General features: G+C 34.2%; 1 protein-coding gene across 1 annotated transcript; it reads right to left on the bottom strand.

Annotated features, from left to right (window-relative positions):
• Positions 1-2: 2 nt before the first annotated feature.
• On the bottom strand, positions 3-17,521 carry LOC129575106 (uncharacterized). The gene is made up of 12 exons (XM_055458033.1): positions 17,182-17,521; positions 10,778-16,200; positions 7,627-7,871; positions 7,189-7,270; positions 6,380-6,995; positions 5,892-6,258; positions 5,738-5,819; positions 5,346-5,662; positions 1,939-2,043; positions 1,720-1,810; positions 1,120-1,649; positions 3-1,046 (listed from the first exon to the last, which is right to left on the bottom strand). The coding sequence occupies exons 3-12, from the start codon at positions 7,720-7,722 to the stop codon at positions 174-176; spliced, it is 3,159 nt and encodes a 1,052-aa protein (XP_055314008.1). The 5' UTR covers positions 7,723-7,871; positions 10,778-16,200; positions 17,182-17,521; the 3' UTR covers positions 3-173.
• Between the last annotated feature and the right edge of the window lie 329 nt (positions 17,522-17,850).

The raw sequence follows: 17,850 nt of genomic DNA, 5'->3' as shown, positions 1-17,850 counted from the left end.
AGCAAAGCATTTTATTGTTTTAAAGCCATGTTGTTCATAATGTTTACAATTGAAATGTAATAAATTTTAAAATGTTTGCTCTATATTGATGGAAAAGTTTACTTGGCAAAAAATGATAATTTACATTGGCTAATAAGGGGTGAAATATAAGAGATTTCATTTCTTTGGAAAATTCAAATGGCAATAGTATTCTGAGAGGCATTTGTTATCGTAGTGTTGTTTTCGTCATCGTCAGTTTCAACAATGTTATTCGTCTGACCGTGGAGTGATCGTTGAATTTCATTGAATGATTTTCCTTTCGTTTCGGGCACTATCATCAATACGAATACCGTGCACAATGCAGCAAAAGCAGCAAATCCATAAAATGTCCACCCAGCCCCGATCAAATCGCGAACGTTCGGAAATAATTTTGTCACTAGGAAAGCAATAAACCACGATGTGGCGCCGCTTAAAGAGCTTGCTATGGCTTTCACTTCGGTCGTAAAAATTTCAGAAACTAATACCCATGGGATTGGACCTAGTCCCAAAGAGAATGAAATTATATACACGCATAACGCAGTTATTGGCAACCAATTTAAATGTTGGACGTATGCACTATTGTTATCCTGCAGATAGAAATACGTTCCCATGCCAATGTTACATATGCACATGATTGAACCGGATGTTACCAGTAGCATTCGCCTGCCCAAATTATCAACAGTCAATGAAGCAACAAATGTGGCCACGACTTGCATGATGCCCACAAAAATAGTTGCCATGGATGATTCAACGCCTGCATTAGCCTCTTCGAAAATCGACTCAGTGTAAAAGATGACTGCGTTTATACCGCTCAATTGGGTTAAAAGCACCAAAATGAGGCTTATCGAAAGCGCACGTTTTGTGGCTGACTGTTTGATAGCAGTGAAAAAAGTTGTTCTATTTTGTGTCATCAGATCGTGTTCGATTTGAATTTCAGTTAGTTCATCGTTGAAATTGTAGTCTTCACCACGCAACCATTTCAACGATTTTTCCGCATTTACCGTTTGATTTTTCATTATGTAGTAGTACTGCAGAAAAATAAAAAGAAAAATATACATATGTATTATGAAATTAAAACCATGTAAAAGCAAAAGAAATTACCGGACTTTCAGGACACCACACAAATACGGCTCCAAATATCAGCGGCAAGATTGCGCAAATAATGTTGAATGTGAAGAATGTGTTTGTTGCGAAAAAATGGCCAATCACGTACACAAATAAAATACCAACCGTAACCATTAGTTGCAAATAGCTGCTCAAAGTGCCACGTATATCTTTTGATGCTATTTCTCCAATGTACGATGGAGCTACTACGAAAAATGCTCCGCCAGCAAAACCAACGAAAAATCGCCCGATATACAGCATCAATACCGAAACTGGCAACATCAAATTTGCCCAACCGATCGAAAATGGAATTATAAGCAGGAGCATTGTACACTTTCGACCAACTTTATCCATAACTAAACCAATCATCAGGCAACTGATGATGCCTCCCACAGTTGCGAGTGATCCAATCCACGACCATTGCTCATCGGTCACAGTGAAACCGTATACACGATCCTTCACAACTGCGCGCTGCGCTGGAGAACTCCAGCCTAGTACACAGCCAGCTGCCAAAGCGCCAGTCGTCGCTAGAAGAGAATTAAAAGAACAAATTATTGAGTGTATCATGGATATTGAACTTGTCCATTATTTTCATACCTGAAATCGTGGCAATGTACTGTGGTAACCGTTTTGCTCGCGTTGCCCCATTTCCAGACGTCATATCAACACCCATCGTTGGATCGTCACTCTAGATTTGGCAAAATACAATTGAATTTGAGAATTGAATATTCACACATCTAAATTTTGCACGCTTTCGAATGAAAAATTTATGTTATTAAAAAAAAGGTCTCGTCAATTTGTCCCCTGATATATTACCAATCCATTTTCCAGCACTCGTTCATTGTTCGTATTATATGGAATTTGCTCCGATTGGAGCAAAGGCCGTCGCTCGTCATATCGATGTGATCCCGACATGACAAATTATTATTGAACAAAACATAATTTTCAAATCGAACACACTTGAATAGTTCACCACTGAAAACGCTATTTGCTTTATAATCAGTATTGTGGAGCAACAAATTTCGAAAATTGACATTTAGATATCGAAAATTTCTTTGTTTACATTTCGAAAGAAAGAAATGGAATATAGAACGCACCCCATATTTACATTTGGTCAGTTAGATTTCCCACAACAAATATATTCATTGCATATAAACGTATTTTTTCTGTTTATTCGAAGCAGCTTTGTTATGGACGAGTGAGATTATTTATTAATTTATCAATAAAAATGTAATTGAAAAAAAAATCATAATGAAAAATGAACAAAAATAAAATGTTGAATAAGTTATCACCTCTTTTGATTTTCTTCCTAACGTTTGCTTTGTCGTCTTAGAACTGATGGAATGTTGAAATGAAAACTCAACGTTCGCTCTTTCTCACAAAAATTTTCACTCAAAACGGGAACAAATTGTTCACGATCCGTTCCTTTCGAAGCGTACACTAAATTTAATTTGATTTATCTCCCGCACGACGACCAGAATGGTATGCAACAAAATGCTATCGATGTAATTCCATCTTTATTGACTTATTTATTTTCTCTTGTTTTTTTTTGTTGTTGTCGTCATTGTGTTTCTCATTTCAATGATGGTCTGCATACTTGTTTCACAGCATGTATATAAACGAATAAATAGCAAATAAACCGAAAACAATAACTTGTGTTATCATCGTGTAGAAGAAGAAAAAAACGAGCTCCCAACAGAATAATAATTGGCGCGATGTGATACCAAACTTGATGAAATTGTTGCCATAATATTTCGTTGAGCTAAGAGATATAAAATCATTTCAATTTAACGACCAATTAACCATGTCTCATTGTTTGAACGGTTTTATTGTCACAATGGCATTTGAAAATTGCAGAAAAAGAGATTGATCCATTAAATTTAGTTCAGTCGGTTTTTGAAAGACACTGTCCCACATCAGATGATGCACCATAAAGAGCAGGAAGAGGTTGTTGACAATTCAAGTGAAGGGTTGATCGAACTATATGCGATAAAGAGCGCGATTTCATTTGTGTTGAAAAGACTTCATGTTGATGAATTACATTGCATCAATACATTTCAAAGAATTGACGACTGTTGTTGTTGTTGTGTTTTGTGTGCTGATTTTTTTTTTCAAATCTCCCTTTTTTCATTCAATACGCACTTCTTTCGGCGCTGATAAGTAAACTTCCGAACGATTATAGTTCATTTACTATATATTCTTTAAGCTTGACGATCGATTTTTTAAATTTCTTTTAATATCGTAAATTTTTTCAGGAAAAAATAATCACATGTTCAGCCGCATTTTTGTGGTACACAAGTCACGCTCTGTAATACATAGTACAATGCACTGTGTATAGGAATTACGTTACAATTGAACTGAAGCTGTTTTAATTTTGAATTGGGTGATGTATTGTCTTGCTTTATTTGATTTTCTTCAACTTAATTACCATTGTTCATATATGAATACTATTATTTGTTATCTGATCGAAGCCTCTAATTTAAATGATTCAAGAATTATCGGGTCTTTTGTACGTGAAGAAAATGTTTTTTTTTCCATTCCTATTAACAAGCAACAAATACGATGGCATAGCTGGAAATATCAAGAGTTTTTCAAGAGAAAGCCGAAATCGTTTCAATTACTCTTGCCTGTCACCAACAGATATACCGCTGAAAATATATTTGAACAAAAAATAAATAAAAAGCCACCAATATTTTATACTATACATTTTTAACCATCTGGTCAAATTTGTGTTTCGTTTTCGGAAACTAATGCCAACAATTTATTATCATGTGTACAGAATCGTCATACTTTCATTATTTGCACCATTTGGGAAAATAACTGAAAATGCATGCTCTTGAATTTTGTTGGCATTTTTATTTGTTTTACGCTTTCAAACATTACTAATCTCTAAGTCTAATAATTTGCTTTTGTTTGTATTGAAAATGAAGAAAAATGGTTGAAAACCAAAAATGTAAAATTTTAGCATTCATCGGCAACTCGCGTGATGTTTTGTTTTGTTCTAGAAAAGTTGGATTCGATTACTTTTTGACGTAGACATTTGACAAAGAACAATTTGAAAATGTAGCACATCAACGGAAATCAAAGGAAATTATTTGACTGGAAAACTGGTTGTCATTTTCCCCTGAAATTCGTTCGTATTTACGTGAGTGACTCGAATCTAGTGCAATTTTCCCTTTCCTAAAATGTTAGACAAGACACAAGGTTCAAACATATTCTCGATATAGAACAAAAACATCAATATGAAGCGATAGCTCCTTATGCTATTATGTTCGTAAACTTGAGCATTCATTCTCCCATCACACACTCCGTCCATTAATCGGATTTATTTATTTTCTCATACGTATGGGATGTTTTGTACAAATTTCGATGAATTCGATATGCATGACACCAACTGTGTGTTGATATAAATTAATTTTCACAAAAAAAAATGAACTTGAATTCGTGTTCATGAGCATTTAGGTAAATTGCAATCATCACTTGGTAATGAATGGGCTTCTTTTGTATGCATTTCTGGTTTTCGCAAAATCCGATTACAATGTTTTGAATTCAATTTATCTCTTGAGTGTGGTTTGTTCTTCTTTTTCTTCCTAATTTTTTTTTGTTGTTGCTCGAAACCAGACATTTTCATTCAACGATTAATATCATAATAGAAATTTTGTAAATGGATTAATGGATTAACATCAATTTGGTATGAACATAAATTGTAAACATGTTGAATAAATTGCAGATTTTTCTCCTTAAAATTTGCATCACATCAATTTAAAATTCTAACTAATTAAACAGCAGTTTAAGTTGAATATTATTAATTACACAAGTTAAAAGAAATGCTATTTGTTTGTTCATTCCCGTGTGCAAAAATAATGACCATTGACTGATGAGTCATTACTGTTCTACTCCTGTATTTTTGAAAAGTTGGAACAACTTAAATCAATGTTAATTGCCAACGGATCAATTTGACTAAAAAAAAAATTGAAAAATAAAAACCGATAATTCACTGTATAAGGTCAGTCATCGGTTCTACAAAAAACACACACTATGGGGGAATTCCACAATTCTTAAGTAAAAACCACTTAATCAGTTCTGTAAGACATAATTAACATTCTCATTTTAAATTACAATTGAAAATTAAACGAAATAAAAACATTTATATTTTGGAAATGACATTTTGTTGGAATTTTTTTTTCTGAAGAGTTTGGCTTCTGAGAGAGCTAAACCGATTAGAACTTGGAATCCGTTGTGCCAGTGCCGGTTGGATTTTCGGAGCCAATGACTTTTTCGCCCGCCAACATTCTTTGAATATCGGCCAATGACTTTCCTTTCGTCTCTGGAACGAAGAAAAATACAAACAACAAGCCCAAAACGCAGAAAAAGGAGAATATCCAGAATGTTTGTCCATTTCCAAATGTATTGTTCATAGTAGTGAATGTTGATGTAATCAAAAATGCCAGAGACCAATTGAAAGCACCAGCTGCTGAACCGGCAACACCTTTAATGTCATTTGAAAACAATTCACCCATCATCATCCATGGGATTGGTCCTGTCGGAAAAAAGAAGAAGAACAATTTGAGGTTAATTAATAAGTAAAGAGATTCAAATGAATAGAAAAACATACCGAATCCGATCGAAAAGAGAATGATGAATACACACAATGATGCAATCGGTAGCCAACCAAGTGATGCAACACTATTTCTGTCCTGTAAAATATAACAAAATGATTATTGTCTCATTAAATGTAATCACAACTTAATTCTTGCTACTAGCCGTACATGGTCTTTCATGAAGAAATATGCACCGAGCAAAATAGTACAGAGCGTCATTACGATGGCTGATGGCAAGAGTAGCAGGCGACGTCCCAATTTATCCACAATAAGTGACGATACAAAGACAGAAATGACTTGCATGATGCCTACTATGATGGTTGCGATGCCAGCATCGATTCCAGTTTCAGCAGCCTTAAAGATGTCTGAGGTGAAGAAAATGACCGCATTGATACCGCTCATTTGTTGGAAGAACATCAAACCCAAACTGATGAAGATTGCTTTGATTGTTGAGCGACGTGTTAGAGCTGCTGCCAAAGATACTTTGTTCTTCTTATCGGCATCTTGTTGCGCTTGAAGTTCAGCCAATTCATGACTATACAATAAAAAAATTCGATCATGAAAATACAGGGAGAAAAAGTTATATTCACATTGTTAACACATTATCGTTTTTTTTTTCGAAAAAAAAAATCTTAAAAATCTAAATTTATCGTTACCTGTAGTCATAGTCAGGGCCTCTCAACCATCTTAGCGATTTTGCTGCAGCTTCTTTTTTGCCTTTTGATAACAAGAACGACGGAGTCTCTGGCATAAACATGAAAATAATGCCGAAAATGATGGGAATGGTAGAGCAAATCAAACTGAATGTGAAAACGTGTAAGTAAGTGCCAACGACGTATGAAAACAGGACACCGACTACCAACATAAGCTGAAAATAGCTTCCGAGTGTGCCACGAATACTTGATTGGGCTATTTCACCTGTGTAAGTGGGAGCGCTCACACAAAATGCACCACCCGAAACACCGAGTAAGAACCGGCCAACAAAAAGCATGCTCAAATTCGTGGCCCATAACACTAGAATCCATCCAATAGTGAATGGAATTACCAGCAACAACATTGTTAATTTACGACCAATGATTTGGATGATTGTACCAATGACGAGGCAAACAAGTGCTGCACCACAAGTGACGAGCGATCCAACCCATGAGAAGTCATCTTCGGTAATTTTAAATGGGTACTCGTCCGATGTAAATGTTTCGTTTGATACTATCAACTCTTTCATTGGGGAACTCCATCCAAGCGTTGTACCTGCCGCAAATGCGCCACCAGTGGCTGCAATTTCAAAACAAAAAGAGTCAACATTGGTTCCTTTATTGGTTCATCCATCAACGGAATGAAAAAAAATCTGCATTGGCATTGGGCCATCACTGCTGGCAGTCAACATAAGTAATGTATTACTAGAATAGAGGCAGCCAACAGAAAGGGAAGAAAGTGCGATCGCTCGAGCGAACATCTTTATTTTTACCTGCAAGAGCAGCAATATATTGTGGTAGAGTATTGCTTGGATTTGAAGCCCTTGAGTCAGCCATCATAGCAGTTTGAGCACCCTGTAAAATGAACGAAAAAAATGTTATGACAAACGTTTTTGTATTTTCGATAGCTTCTTTGAAGCCACTTCGCTGACCAACAACTGTATGGAATTGCGAAATTCAGTTTCCAAGTTCATTTATTGATAAATGAAGGAAAAAATAAACTATTCATTGGCAAAATTAAAATAATAAGATACCTAAATAATAAAACCGTATAAAAATTATATTAATACTATGAAGTGTATATACACATTTTTATAAATAAAACAACGACTACAAAAACAATAACAAAAACAAAATATAACGTGATTGATTGATTGTAAATGCATAGAACACTTTGTCGCTTGTGGCTGAAATGCCAGATTCTAACATACCGGCTCTTTTGCTCCATAAATTTGCGCTTGGACAACATTGCCACTAAGCAATCTCTCACACTCGGCCGATTCAATACTACCGATTTCGGATTCCATTCTGTTTCTTTTTTTTTCTTTTTCACTTTTTTTTAAATGATAATATCAATGGCGTTGAATCTTTTCTGTTTTCAACAATATTGCCATGCACACATATACCCAGCGCTAAGCTAGAGATGTAGTCTACTTTAACGATATGTTATAGAAAACTGTAGGAACAGAGTCTTTAATAAAAATTTAAAATTCTGATACAAAAACAATCACAACCGCACATAACACAATTGAGCATATGTAAAAAAAATGTTACACTATGCCATGAAAATAAATTCGTAAAAAATTTCTTATTATTTTCAGCGAGCAAGTCCGTCGTTGTGATTATGACTTGAAAGAATGGTTCTTCTCGACACCGATTGAATGCTAACTAAAGAACAGATAATTTCGTTTCTCCAAATTTCAATGTCTATATTTTTCATCGTTCGTTTCGACAATCCAACGACTGAGAGTGTATTAGTGTGCGTTTGTGAATGTTTTTCATTTCTTGTTTTTTCTTGCTTCGTTACTTCGAACCTCCTTCTGAGACTCTCTTACTTTAAGGGTTATATCCTTTTGTTATTAGCCAGACACATTCGAAAAAATAAAATACAACACAGAGAAAATTGAACAACATTATGTTCATATATGTAGTATGAGGAGTTGGACGTTTTTTCCCTTCTCCGCAATACAAAGAACAGTTCTTACACATGTGTATGTTCATTTAGAATGATTTGATTAACGATCGTGTGTAAAAGGCACAAAACAGTTTTCAATTCAATGTGGTTCGTACCTTCTCTTCGTTCAACTTTTGTTTAAGCTATTTTTATTTTCGAATTCCTCGATCAGAGGTTCGATTGGTTAGTTTCATGTCGATTTCATTCGAATGGATTTACACGCATATATGACTTGTTGCTCAGCGTCAAACCGCTTCTGAGATAAAAACAGATGTGATTTCTTGTTTGTATTACGGCTTATTTGAATGTTTACCATAAAATGTAGCAAAAAAATAAAGCTGATTGAGCTAGCAACAAGTAGATGAACTGGAATGGACTTTAATTCCTAGCATCATCTCCAAATTTCAATAATCATCATCATAATCCGTGATGAGTATGTTTTCAAATGTTCTTAATAAAATTATTCTTTCGTTCCAATGAAACCGTTTTTTTTTTCAATTAATAGAAATATGTCTGTCAGATGTGAACATTAGTCTTGACTGTTTTTATTCTGTGCACATTTTAAGTTTGATAAAGAAAAACATTTTGCGTTTGTCCAGCTGAGACGCAGAAATGAGCAAAAAAAAACATACTTTCCATTTCAACACCAGATGTGTGTGGACGTTTTCCAATTTATCGTCATTATAATTGACAACAACTATCCAAACTTCAATTGATCAGTTTCTTACATACACATCTAATGCCATAAATCGTCATGACATCAAAGCGATGATCTTTTTCGTTTTGAAGCAGCAAGATGTAATTATACCAACAACAGTTGATAACGACAATAAAATGCACTGCAAGACCTAGTGGAGGCTTTTTACTCGTCCAATTAATAGGCCAAACTTGAAAAAATCACATTCAAATTGAACGCCATCCATTCGGAACGTTCATTGTGTGTCGTCTGTTTTGGCCAATCAACATCGTGCAAATTCAAGGCACGACTTTGGATGCCGTCGTTTATTGAATCGATAACTATTGTTACGAAACACAATTTTTATGTGCCACATCGGATCAGCGCTTGATTCATACGATTTTACATTTTCTCACATATTTTACGTCTTATCGAAATGCGCGCAATACAGATGTGAACCGAAAAAAAAAGATTTGTGATTTCCATTCTATTCGACTATGTTTGCTTGTTATTTAAATAATTTAAATTGAATCGAAGGTTTGAAAGAATATACAAAGAACAACGAACTCAATTCAGTTCAAATGCACTGCATATGATCTACATCGATTTTTGTACCGAACACGTACACTGTCGCTTACACAGTGTACGAACAAAGTGAAGCGCAGTCGATGCATACCGTACACGTCGTTTCGAGGCAAAGCGAAACAAGCCTCCAAAAGTATTGAGATACCGTATTCAGCTTTCAAGTGCATTTATGTTCGCATACTGCTGACAAGCTCACTCTCTCTCTCTCTCACTCTCTCACTCACGCTTCGTGTGTAGACAAAGCAGTCAGAGAGGATAAAGGGAAAATTAAAGGGAAAAAAACATTCTTCTGTTGAACTGTGCCGGTGACCTTCTGTAGGACAAGAAATGTCGCACAATTCAATCTTCACGAGAGCATGACTTTAGTACCACAGATATGCTTGGCTCCATCCAATGCGTTCATAAAATGATTGATTTTACGCATTAAAATGAGCGATTGTACGACATTTTTTGCTTTCTTCGCAATCGAATTCAAATTCGGTTTCACACCCAAATGCCGTTCCGTAAAATCTTCTACTTTATTTCAAACGTTCGATAAAAACAGGTGACCTTAAAAAAATTCGGTCAAACCAAACCATAGAGCTATTATCTCTATTTTTCCCATGTTTAAGACAGCACAACGTTTAATCGTTATGTAATCTTAGAACAAAAGCACCACTCGTTTCAAGTCAGTCTGTAATCAACGTATACGTATAATTGAAACGAGAATATATTGATTCATGAAATTTCTGATGATTATGAAATAGCTTTTGTTTAAAGTCTAAAGAATTTGCCAAAAATGTAGACAATTACGCAATTAGTCGTTTTCATTAATTAAAAATTGAGATCGCACACAAAATAATCAATTCCTCGATAGAATATGACGAAGATAGACTTCGTGGAAAAGTGGTATTCCAAATTACGTTAGAAGTTAACGCGATAACACGAGCACCGATTATTCTTTATATACAGTCTATGCGAACATAGAAACACGATGAAATCGAAAAGATTTATTTATTTTAGTTGAAACGATCTATATACATCGTCGATATATCGTCACGAACACCAAAAAAGAAAAAAAAAACCAAATGCAAGAGAACATTGTTTCGTCAGAGGGAATTGATAATGGTAACGAAAGAAAAAGCCATTCATTCGCGCCAAATTTTACATTTCAACTTCGTATCTCTCGATGATATGCTTTGCTATCAGTTTGTTTTTATACTTTTTTTGGACACTTTGTTTTTATTGCCAAATGTAATAAATTATCTTCTTTTTTTTTTCAAATAAACACACAGAACATTTCTCAATTCACCGTTTATGGTTTTTTAGTTTAAATTTCAATTTATTGATTAGAAGCTTATTGTCGTTTTGGTTTTAGCGATTGATAACAACAGCAAAAAATGTTGTTGTGGTGCCACAACGATTTGCAGACAAAGTGAATACCGCCACGATGTGGAATACGGTTTTATTCATTTTTTTTCGCTTAGTCTTAAGGTTCATATGAATGTCAACGCCAAAAATACACACAAACAAATACTAATGCACATTTCAATAGGCCAACGATAGCAATGTACCACCTACGCACACACTGAGCGGTCTCAATCCCTCAATGAATCGATGCATAAAACACGGATTCCGAACCGAAGAGGGTCTGAATTGTGCATACATGTGTTGGTTCGTGTTTCATATTGCAGCGCCAATGCGCAGGTCATGCGATGAAGAAAACCATTCACAAATATACAAATGTATACATGTATCTGTCTATTCTCTTGTGGTTAATATTTTACCGGACTGAAACGAATTTCATCTATTTCAATGGTAATTGGGATATTGTCGTGAAATTATGAAAATTCGGTGGGTAATATAAAATGCATTTCTTCCGCTAATTAGATTACGACAACCTTTTGTGGAACTAGACGAACTGACAAAGGGTTGGAAAAGTAATCGTGAGTGGAGGATTAGATTGTGATTTCCATCACCTTGAATCCACCTTCACCGATGCACACATTTATTTCCAAATAATCCAAATAATTGCACCGCTGTGACGAAATATGCAAACGAAATGAGAAAATTCGATTTTATTCTTTCAGCAAAACGAATATTGTAGTGAAATCATTTTGCATGAGCAAAGTGTGTGTGTATTGGTAAGAAATATGTATAATAATTTGTGAGCAGTTTGCCTTTGGTCACGTGCATATGTTTTGATTGTCTGGTTTTAGCAGTTTCATTGTAGTATATATAGACAATTCAGTTAGTTTTGATTGTGCCCACGGAATGAGCCTATCAAAACGCACTACGTCAAGGGTATGGCACGTTTGTGGGCCCGTCACACAGGCGTGCAATCTTCCTCTCCGTCTACTCTCGTCGTTTGGCTCGTCTCATTTTGGCGAGTATCCGATTTTTGGAATGTTAATCAGTGATGACGTAAAACTTCTACAAGATGTGGAAATCCAGCGATACTACTAAAAATAGCTACACCGTATCATGCAAAACCAAATGTCTCAAGTTCTTTCTTGATAATATTGAGCATATCAGGGTGTATTATGCTGAGTATGAACGACTAATCAAATTTAAAATCCAAAATATTGTTCTATCGTCCGGGAAAATTAAAATTCCAACAGAAGAAAAAAATCTAAAAAATGAATAATTCTTGAAATTTAAGGAGAATTCAATTATTATGACAGCCACACTTCACCACATTTTGTAGCTTTATTTATTGACTCCGATAATATGCAATCGATCACCTTTTTATTGTCATTACAATGATCTATAGATCACTTAGTCAGTGATTAACAGATAAGAATCATTGTTGATAGCTGTCATTTAGAATGAAAAATGAGTGTGGAAATCAGCGTCTTCCTTTTAGTCATTAAAGGGTTTCTTTTTTCTCGCTCAGCTGAATACATACCCAAATACAATGAATAGGCTGTGAATAATTCCATTCACATCATCAGCGCTACAATTTTGAAGTCAATGATTCTACATCTGTGCTAGAGTGTTTATGCAAATAATTTAGTGAATCAAGTAGTAAGTCTTCTTGGTGCAGTTGCATATTCATTCCATTATGCGAATTCAAATTGCAGTTTTGGCATTATTTCGCCACATCCAACAGCTACCATTTTCAGAATGAAACAGTAAGAAGGTTTGGTATTTCGAAACCGGTTTTGTATGCGTCCCAAACAAAAGCGATACATAAGGGATATCACAGGTATACATTATAGCGTATAAATATCCAGAGAAAAACAAATTCTCGACTTTAGTTATTATGTGATACCAAAAATGCAATGCGGTATGCTGAATGCATATCTACTGTGATGTGTAATGATTTCTTATTTTCAAAATGGAATAACCAAAATAATTCGAAAATTCTCATCAAAAGACGTTTGATTATAATTATCTTATGGAATGGTTCCAACATGTTTATCTGCCGAAACATTTTCGTGTGTTTTTTGAATGGAGACCTTTGCACTAATAGCATTATCTGTACATTTCGTATCTTTAGTTAAAGAGCAAGTTTGAAATTGTGTTATCCTTCAATGAAAATAGTTCAAGTTCAATCAATTGAAATGATTTCCAGGTTTCGCGCCTTTTTTTTCTAACAAATTTCATTACTTTTTCTGAGCTGTCGTTGAAAAAAACGTGAGATCGTGCCCACCGAAAGCTTTCTGTGTATTTTGATGTCAATAAAATGGTTCAATCGCAAATATATGCCAAATGAAGCGGTATGTACTTGAATCTGGTGAAGCGCTTGTAAATTGCATTAGAATGAATGAATGGAAAGAAATTGATTTAATTACTGGCACAATGCTACATATGCCGAACGTGCCGCTGAATTATTTTATCAAAAGAAAAGAACAATTTTACGATTCTTCGGGGTCTAATTGTTTGAAAACAATAATGGAGGACATTTTTTCTTTAATCATTTTAAAAATAGAATTATTTATTGAAATTTCCTCGTTGCTATGGAGTATTAAATCAAAATATGACTTTGAACATTCTTCTTCCTGGATTTTTCTTTGATAAATCAAAAGTCAATTATTCAATGGAATTCACTGTGCTGCAGTGAATATAGTATTCAAATTGGTTTTTAATGAGATTTTCATTTCATTTCGAATTCGTGTAGTGTGTTGGACAAATAATTTCAGCTTATGTGAAGATGTTCAAGTTTGCTAAAGGTGATAATCACACATATTTCATATCAGAAACATGAATTGATTCAAAAAGCCAATTTTAATTCAAAACAACACCTTCATTTATGTAAAGTTGCATTAACCGTTTGATTTTTGACGAGTGTTTTCCAAAAAAAGAGGCTTGCTGTGACCAAACGGCTCGTGCTACTGACGCTTTTTATATAGTTCATTTAAAAAAATGATAGCAGCAAAATTCTTTTGCACAAAAAATGATCACTTGTCGAATTTGCATGCCTTAATCACGAGGAACAAGCCTTCGTCTGAACGTCCACTGCTGTTACCATAAAGTAACGCTGGCATGAAACGGTTTAAATCGCTTTTTTCTCTATTCATTATGTTTCATATTCAATATATTATTGGGTTATTTAGTGAATAAATGGGGAAATCACTTTCGAACCATATTGTACTGTGACCATTGCTCGTTGCTATTCACCACTTGTTTACATATGTTTTGGATCATATTACAAATTACAAGTACAATGCGCACTCATTCCGTTTAATTTGCATTGTCTTTTTTGCTTTATTGCACCACTAATTGGTGTCACATTTTGTTATGATAGCAAATGATAATATGAATATATAATGTTTATGCTGGTACACAGATGGCTGGAATTCCGTTGCAATTCGACTGCTAATCATTTGATATGTCATTTTGTAAACTCATTGAATGAATCCACACAATATATCAATATTGAATTAGTATCAATAGGGAAAATCCTACACAAATAATTGATTGAAAGTAAAATGCCCGTCGCATTTTGATTTGCGCGTGGAGTCGGAGTCGGTTATTCAAATGAAAATTATTTCAAATCAAAACCCGATAACTGAACAACAGATTGCGACACAAATATCGAAATGAGTATAGATTTTAAATCAATCAATGTAATCACTTCAAAACAAATAAGTTTACATTGAATCTAGTTCTTAGTGTCAATGTTTAAATACAATCCACTCGAGCAAGTGTGCGGCTAGATGAAAGACGCGTATTTACGATGATTTCAAATGAGTCTTATCAGAAATTGTGTAATATTATTGATGTAATGGAAATATTTGACGATGAAAAAAAATCGTCGTTATATTGCATTGGTTATTAAAATCAGAACTGAAAATTATTTGACTCATTATCTATGATCAGATCAATTTATGAGGAAAATCCGCAAAACCTGTGGTCATATATTAAATTTATTCTGTGAGTACTTGCGTCAAACCTGACGATTGCCTTTTATTATGTCAAACTGAAATACTTTTATGCAGGCATAATTTTGTCAACATGTTCTACTGAGGAAGTCAGTGTCAACACACTTTTTTTTTCTTTATTCAAGAAGTAGTGTCATAAAGCATTTTTCGACGAAATATACGCGCAATGAGCTAAGCAATAAATTTCAATGGCAAATACTGATAAAGAACTGTTGTTCATAACTTTGCCAAATATCATCACACATGCTTAACTATTTATGGCCATCATTGATTGATTATTTTCAAAGCTGGAAGCGAACATTTCAATTAGATAAAAATTGATAGTGAAATTATACAATTTTTTTCTGCGTGATTTAACTTCAGTGTTTTCAGTGATTCATGAACCGATAAATTCAATCACATGCAACACTAAATTTGTAATTACGGAAGCGTTTGGAAAAAAAGAAAACAACTGATATGCCAGTATTACGCAGAAAAACAAAATCTATATCGACAATTGAGCGAATGACCGCGAATCCGCGGGCTTACAATGACAGAAAAAAGTACGCAATAAAAATTTTAAAATAAATGTTGAAGCTGCCAAATTTAAAATTCATAAATTCAATGCTTTTTCCGACACGATCATTGTGCACACATCAACAATGAACAACAATGTGTGTGTGTGTGTGCGGCTGTATGAGTTGACACAGGCTCTGTTCTCGGTAATTTTAATAATTATTATTTGGTGCGCACATTGTGCCTTCTTCAATTTGATTATATGCTTTCAAGTTAACTGTTCTGCAAATACTATCAGAAAATCACCGCTGCATGGGATTGTTTTTTTCACTTGTAAATAATTATTTAATTGCATTTTAAATTCAATCTACGATAATATTTTGTGTTCGCAACTAATTTCGCATATATATTTAATTGTGATCTTCATTCGATTAGAGAAAAACAACAAAACAACCGTGACGTACGCAAATGGGGATATTTTTTCCAACAAACAATTCGATGAAAAACAATTGTTGATTTTACTCTCGAAAAAATTTAATTTAAATTCCTAAAATTACATTAAAATGATAAACGGCTTACCTCCAATCAACTGATCAGATTTTTTTTTGTCAGCACAACAGAACACTAGTGGGAGTTCTACGTTTTTGTTATCTCTTTTTTTTCTCGGAAAAACCTTGACACGTCTACCGCTTGATTTTTGTTCTATAATCTGCGAAGTAAAAGACAAAACAAATAGTAGGCATACGTTAATTTTGTTTATGTGCATTCTAGCTCTGAGAACTTAATAAATAATTCAAAACTTGAGAGAAAAAAAAACCACCACAATAACAAAAACATGCGAAAAAAAAAACGTTTAGATTTTCCACGAACACACATCATTCACAAAACTGGCGCTTTTTCATCACAATTTCGACGGAAACTGAAATGTAAGTGGCGATCAAAATATTTACAACCAAACGTGCAAGCAATAACAAAGTACCGGAACACAATTTCACGAATATATGTTATAATTATTTTTTTATTGTTAGGCTTTATTGTACTGGTTTATTTTATTTTGTTTTTTTTTTTTTTTAATGTGAAACTTCTTTTTGATTAATTTTATTGTTACTTCTTTTCTCTTCCGAATTCGTTCATTTTTTGGATGTCCAATTAAACTAAAGTGAACACTATTGAAATGTTTTGTAACGAGTGTTTACGCCTCTTTATTTGTAGAAAATAAGCGTGTCGAGCATACCGCTGCTCAATAAGTAGAACTTTTTCTTTTGTTTTAAAGTGTAAACCATGTGTGAGTGTGTAATTGTAAAATCACACACAAAATCTCACGCTTCGCCACATTGACACTAAGTCTTTTCGATTAAGTTTATTGTTAAATATATGGCAATTTATTTTCTGAAAATTTCGAAGCGAATGCATGTGTTTAGTGTGTGCAAAACAACTAAAAGCAAAATAATACACGCGCTTCTTTAAACCGAAAATTCAAGGTAATTTTTAGCACAAATTTATTCAAAATTTGACTCGAATGCAAAACGCTAGCATTCATGATTGATTTTGACATGTACCAAAACACACTTAGTCAGATTCAGAACAATGCATCAAATTTAACAACAAACAAATTCTCGAAAAACGTCTAAACTCAATGCACGTTATCGTAAGATAAAAAAAAATTCATTGATTTTCATTTCACACTCACAAGCAGGTAACAGTCTCGATGGATGTGAACAAATAGAGAGAAAGAGCCGATCGATGATGAACTGGATTGAATTCCGGGCACACGAAGTGATATTTTTGAACTGTGCTCCGCATAGAAATATTATTGAAGTTTATAGGTGATTTCGAGCGATAGCCGTTAGCCAGCACGGTGTGATGTTCGTAAATGTGGTATGCAATACACACGCAAACTGTTTTGCACTATTGATATCATCAAACCATTCACTCTTTCTCTCTTTCCTTTGCTGTCTCATTCATGTATCGGAACGCCGATATTTTGCACGAAAAAAAAAACATTCGAAAACACTGACATTGCGATCGTATTAGTCGCGCAGCACACCATACCTTTGAATTTACCAGATCTTGTAGCAGCGCAAAGGAAAAATAAAACGTGAGAGAGTAGGAGAAAAGAAACAAAGGAGAGAAGACAAGCGTATATTATTCACATTGCTTACGGCAGACTCGGCTCGGTTGTTTTTTTTTGCGAATCATTTCTACTGTACAATTTCCATACAAATTGTATCTTTCCATTCAAAAGCCAATTTCGCATATTTCCAAACCAATTTGATTGAAATATTGTTCGATTTTTGTTTCACATATTTCTGCTTATCATTTTTTGGCCGGAAAAACGAACTCATTTCAACCGAACAAT

This window comes from Sitodiplosis mosellana, unplaced genomic scaffold (assembly GCF_009176505.1).
Source record: "Sitodiplosis mosellana isolate CC-2019 unplaced genomic scaffold, AAFC_SMos_1.0 Smas_scaffold_6166, whole genome shotgun sequence".
Lineage (NCBI taxonomy): Eukaryota > Metazoa > Arthropoda > Insecta > Diptera > Cecidomyiidae > Sitodiplosis > Sitodiplosis mosellana.
Note: the sequence above shows the minus strand (reverse complement) of the source record. Positions and strands in the feature narration are given on the sequence as shown.

Coding starts and splice junctions, on each gene's coding strand:
- LOC129575106 (XM_055458033.1), bottom strand. CDS start 7,722: ATGGAATCCGAAATCGGTAGTATTGAATCGGCCGAGTGTGAGAGATTG. Junction 6,996..7,188: donor ATATATTGCTGCTCTTGCAG/GTAAAAATAAAG, acceptor TTGAAATTGCAG/CCACTGGTGGCGCATTTGCG. Junction 2,044..5,345: donor GCACAACGGATTCCAAGTTC/TAATCGGTTTAG, acceptor GTTCAATAATAA/TTTGTCATGTCGGGATCACA.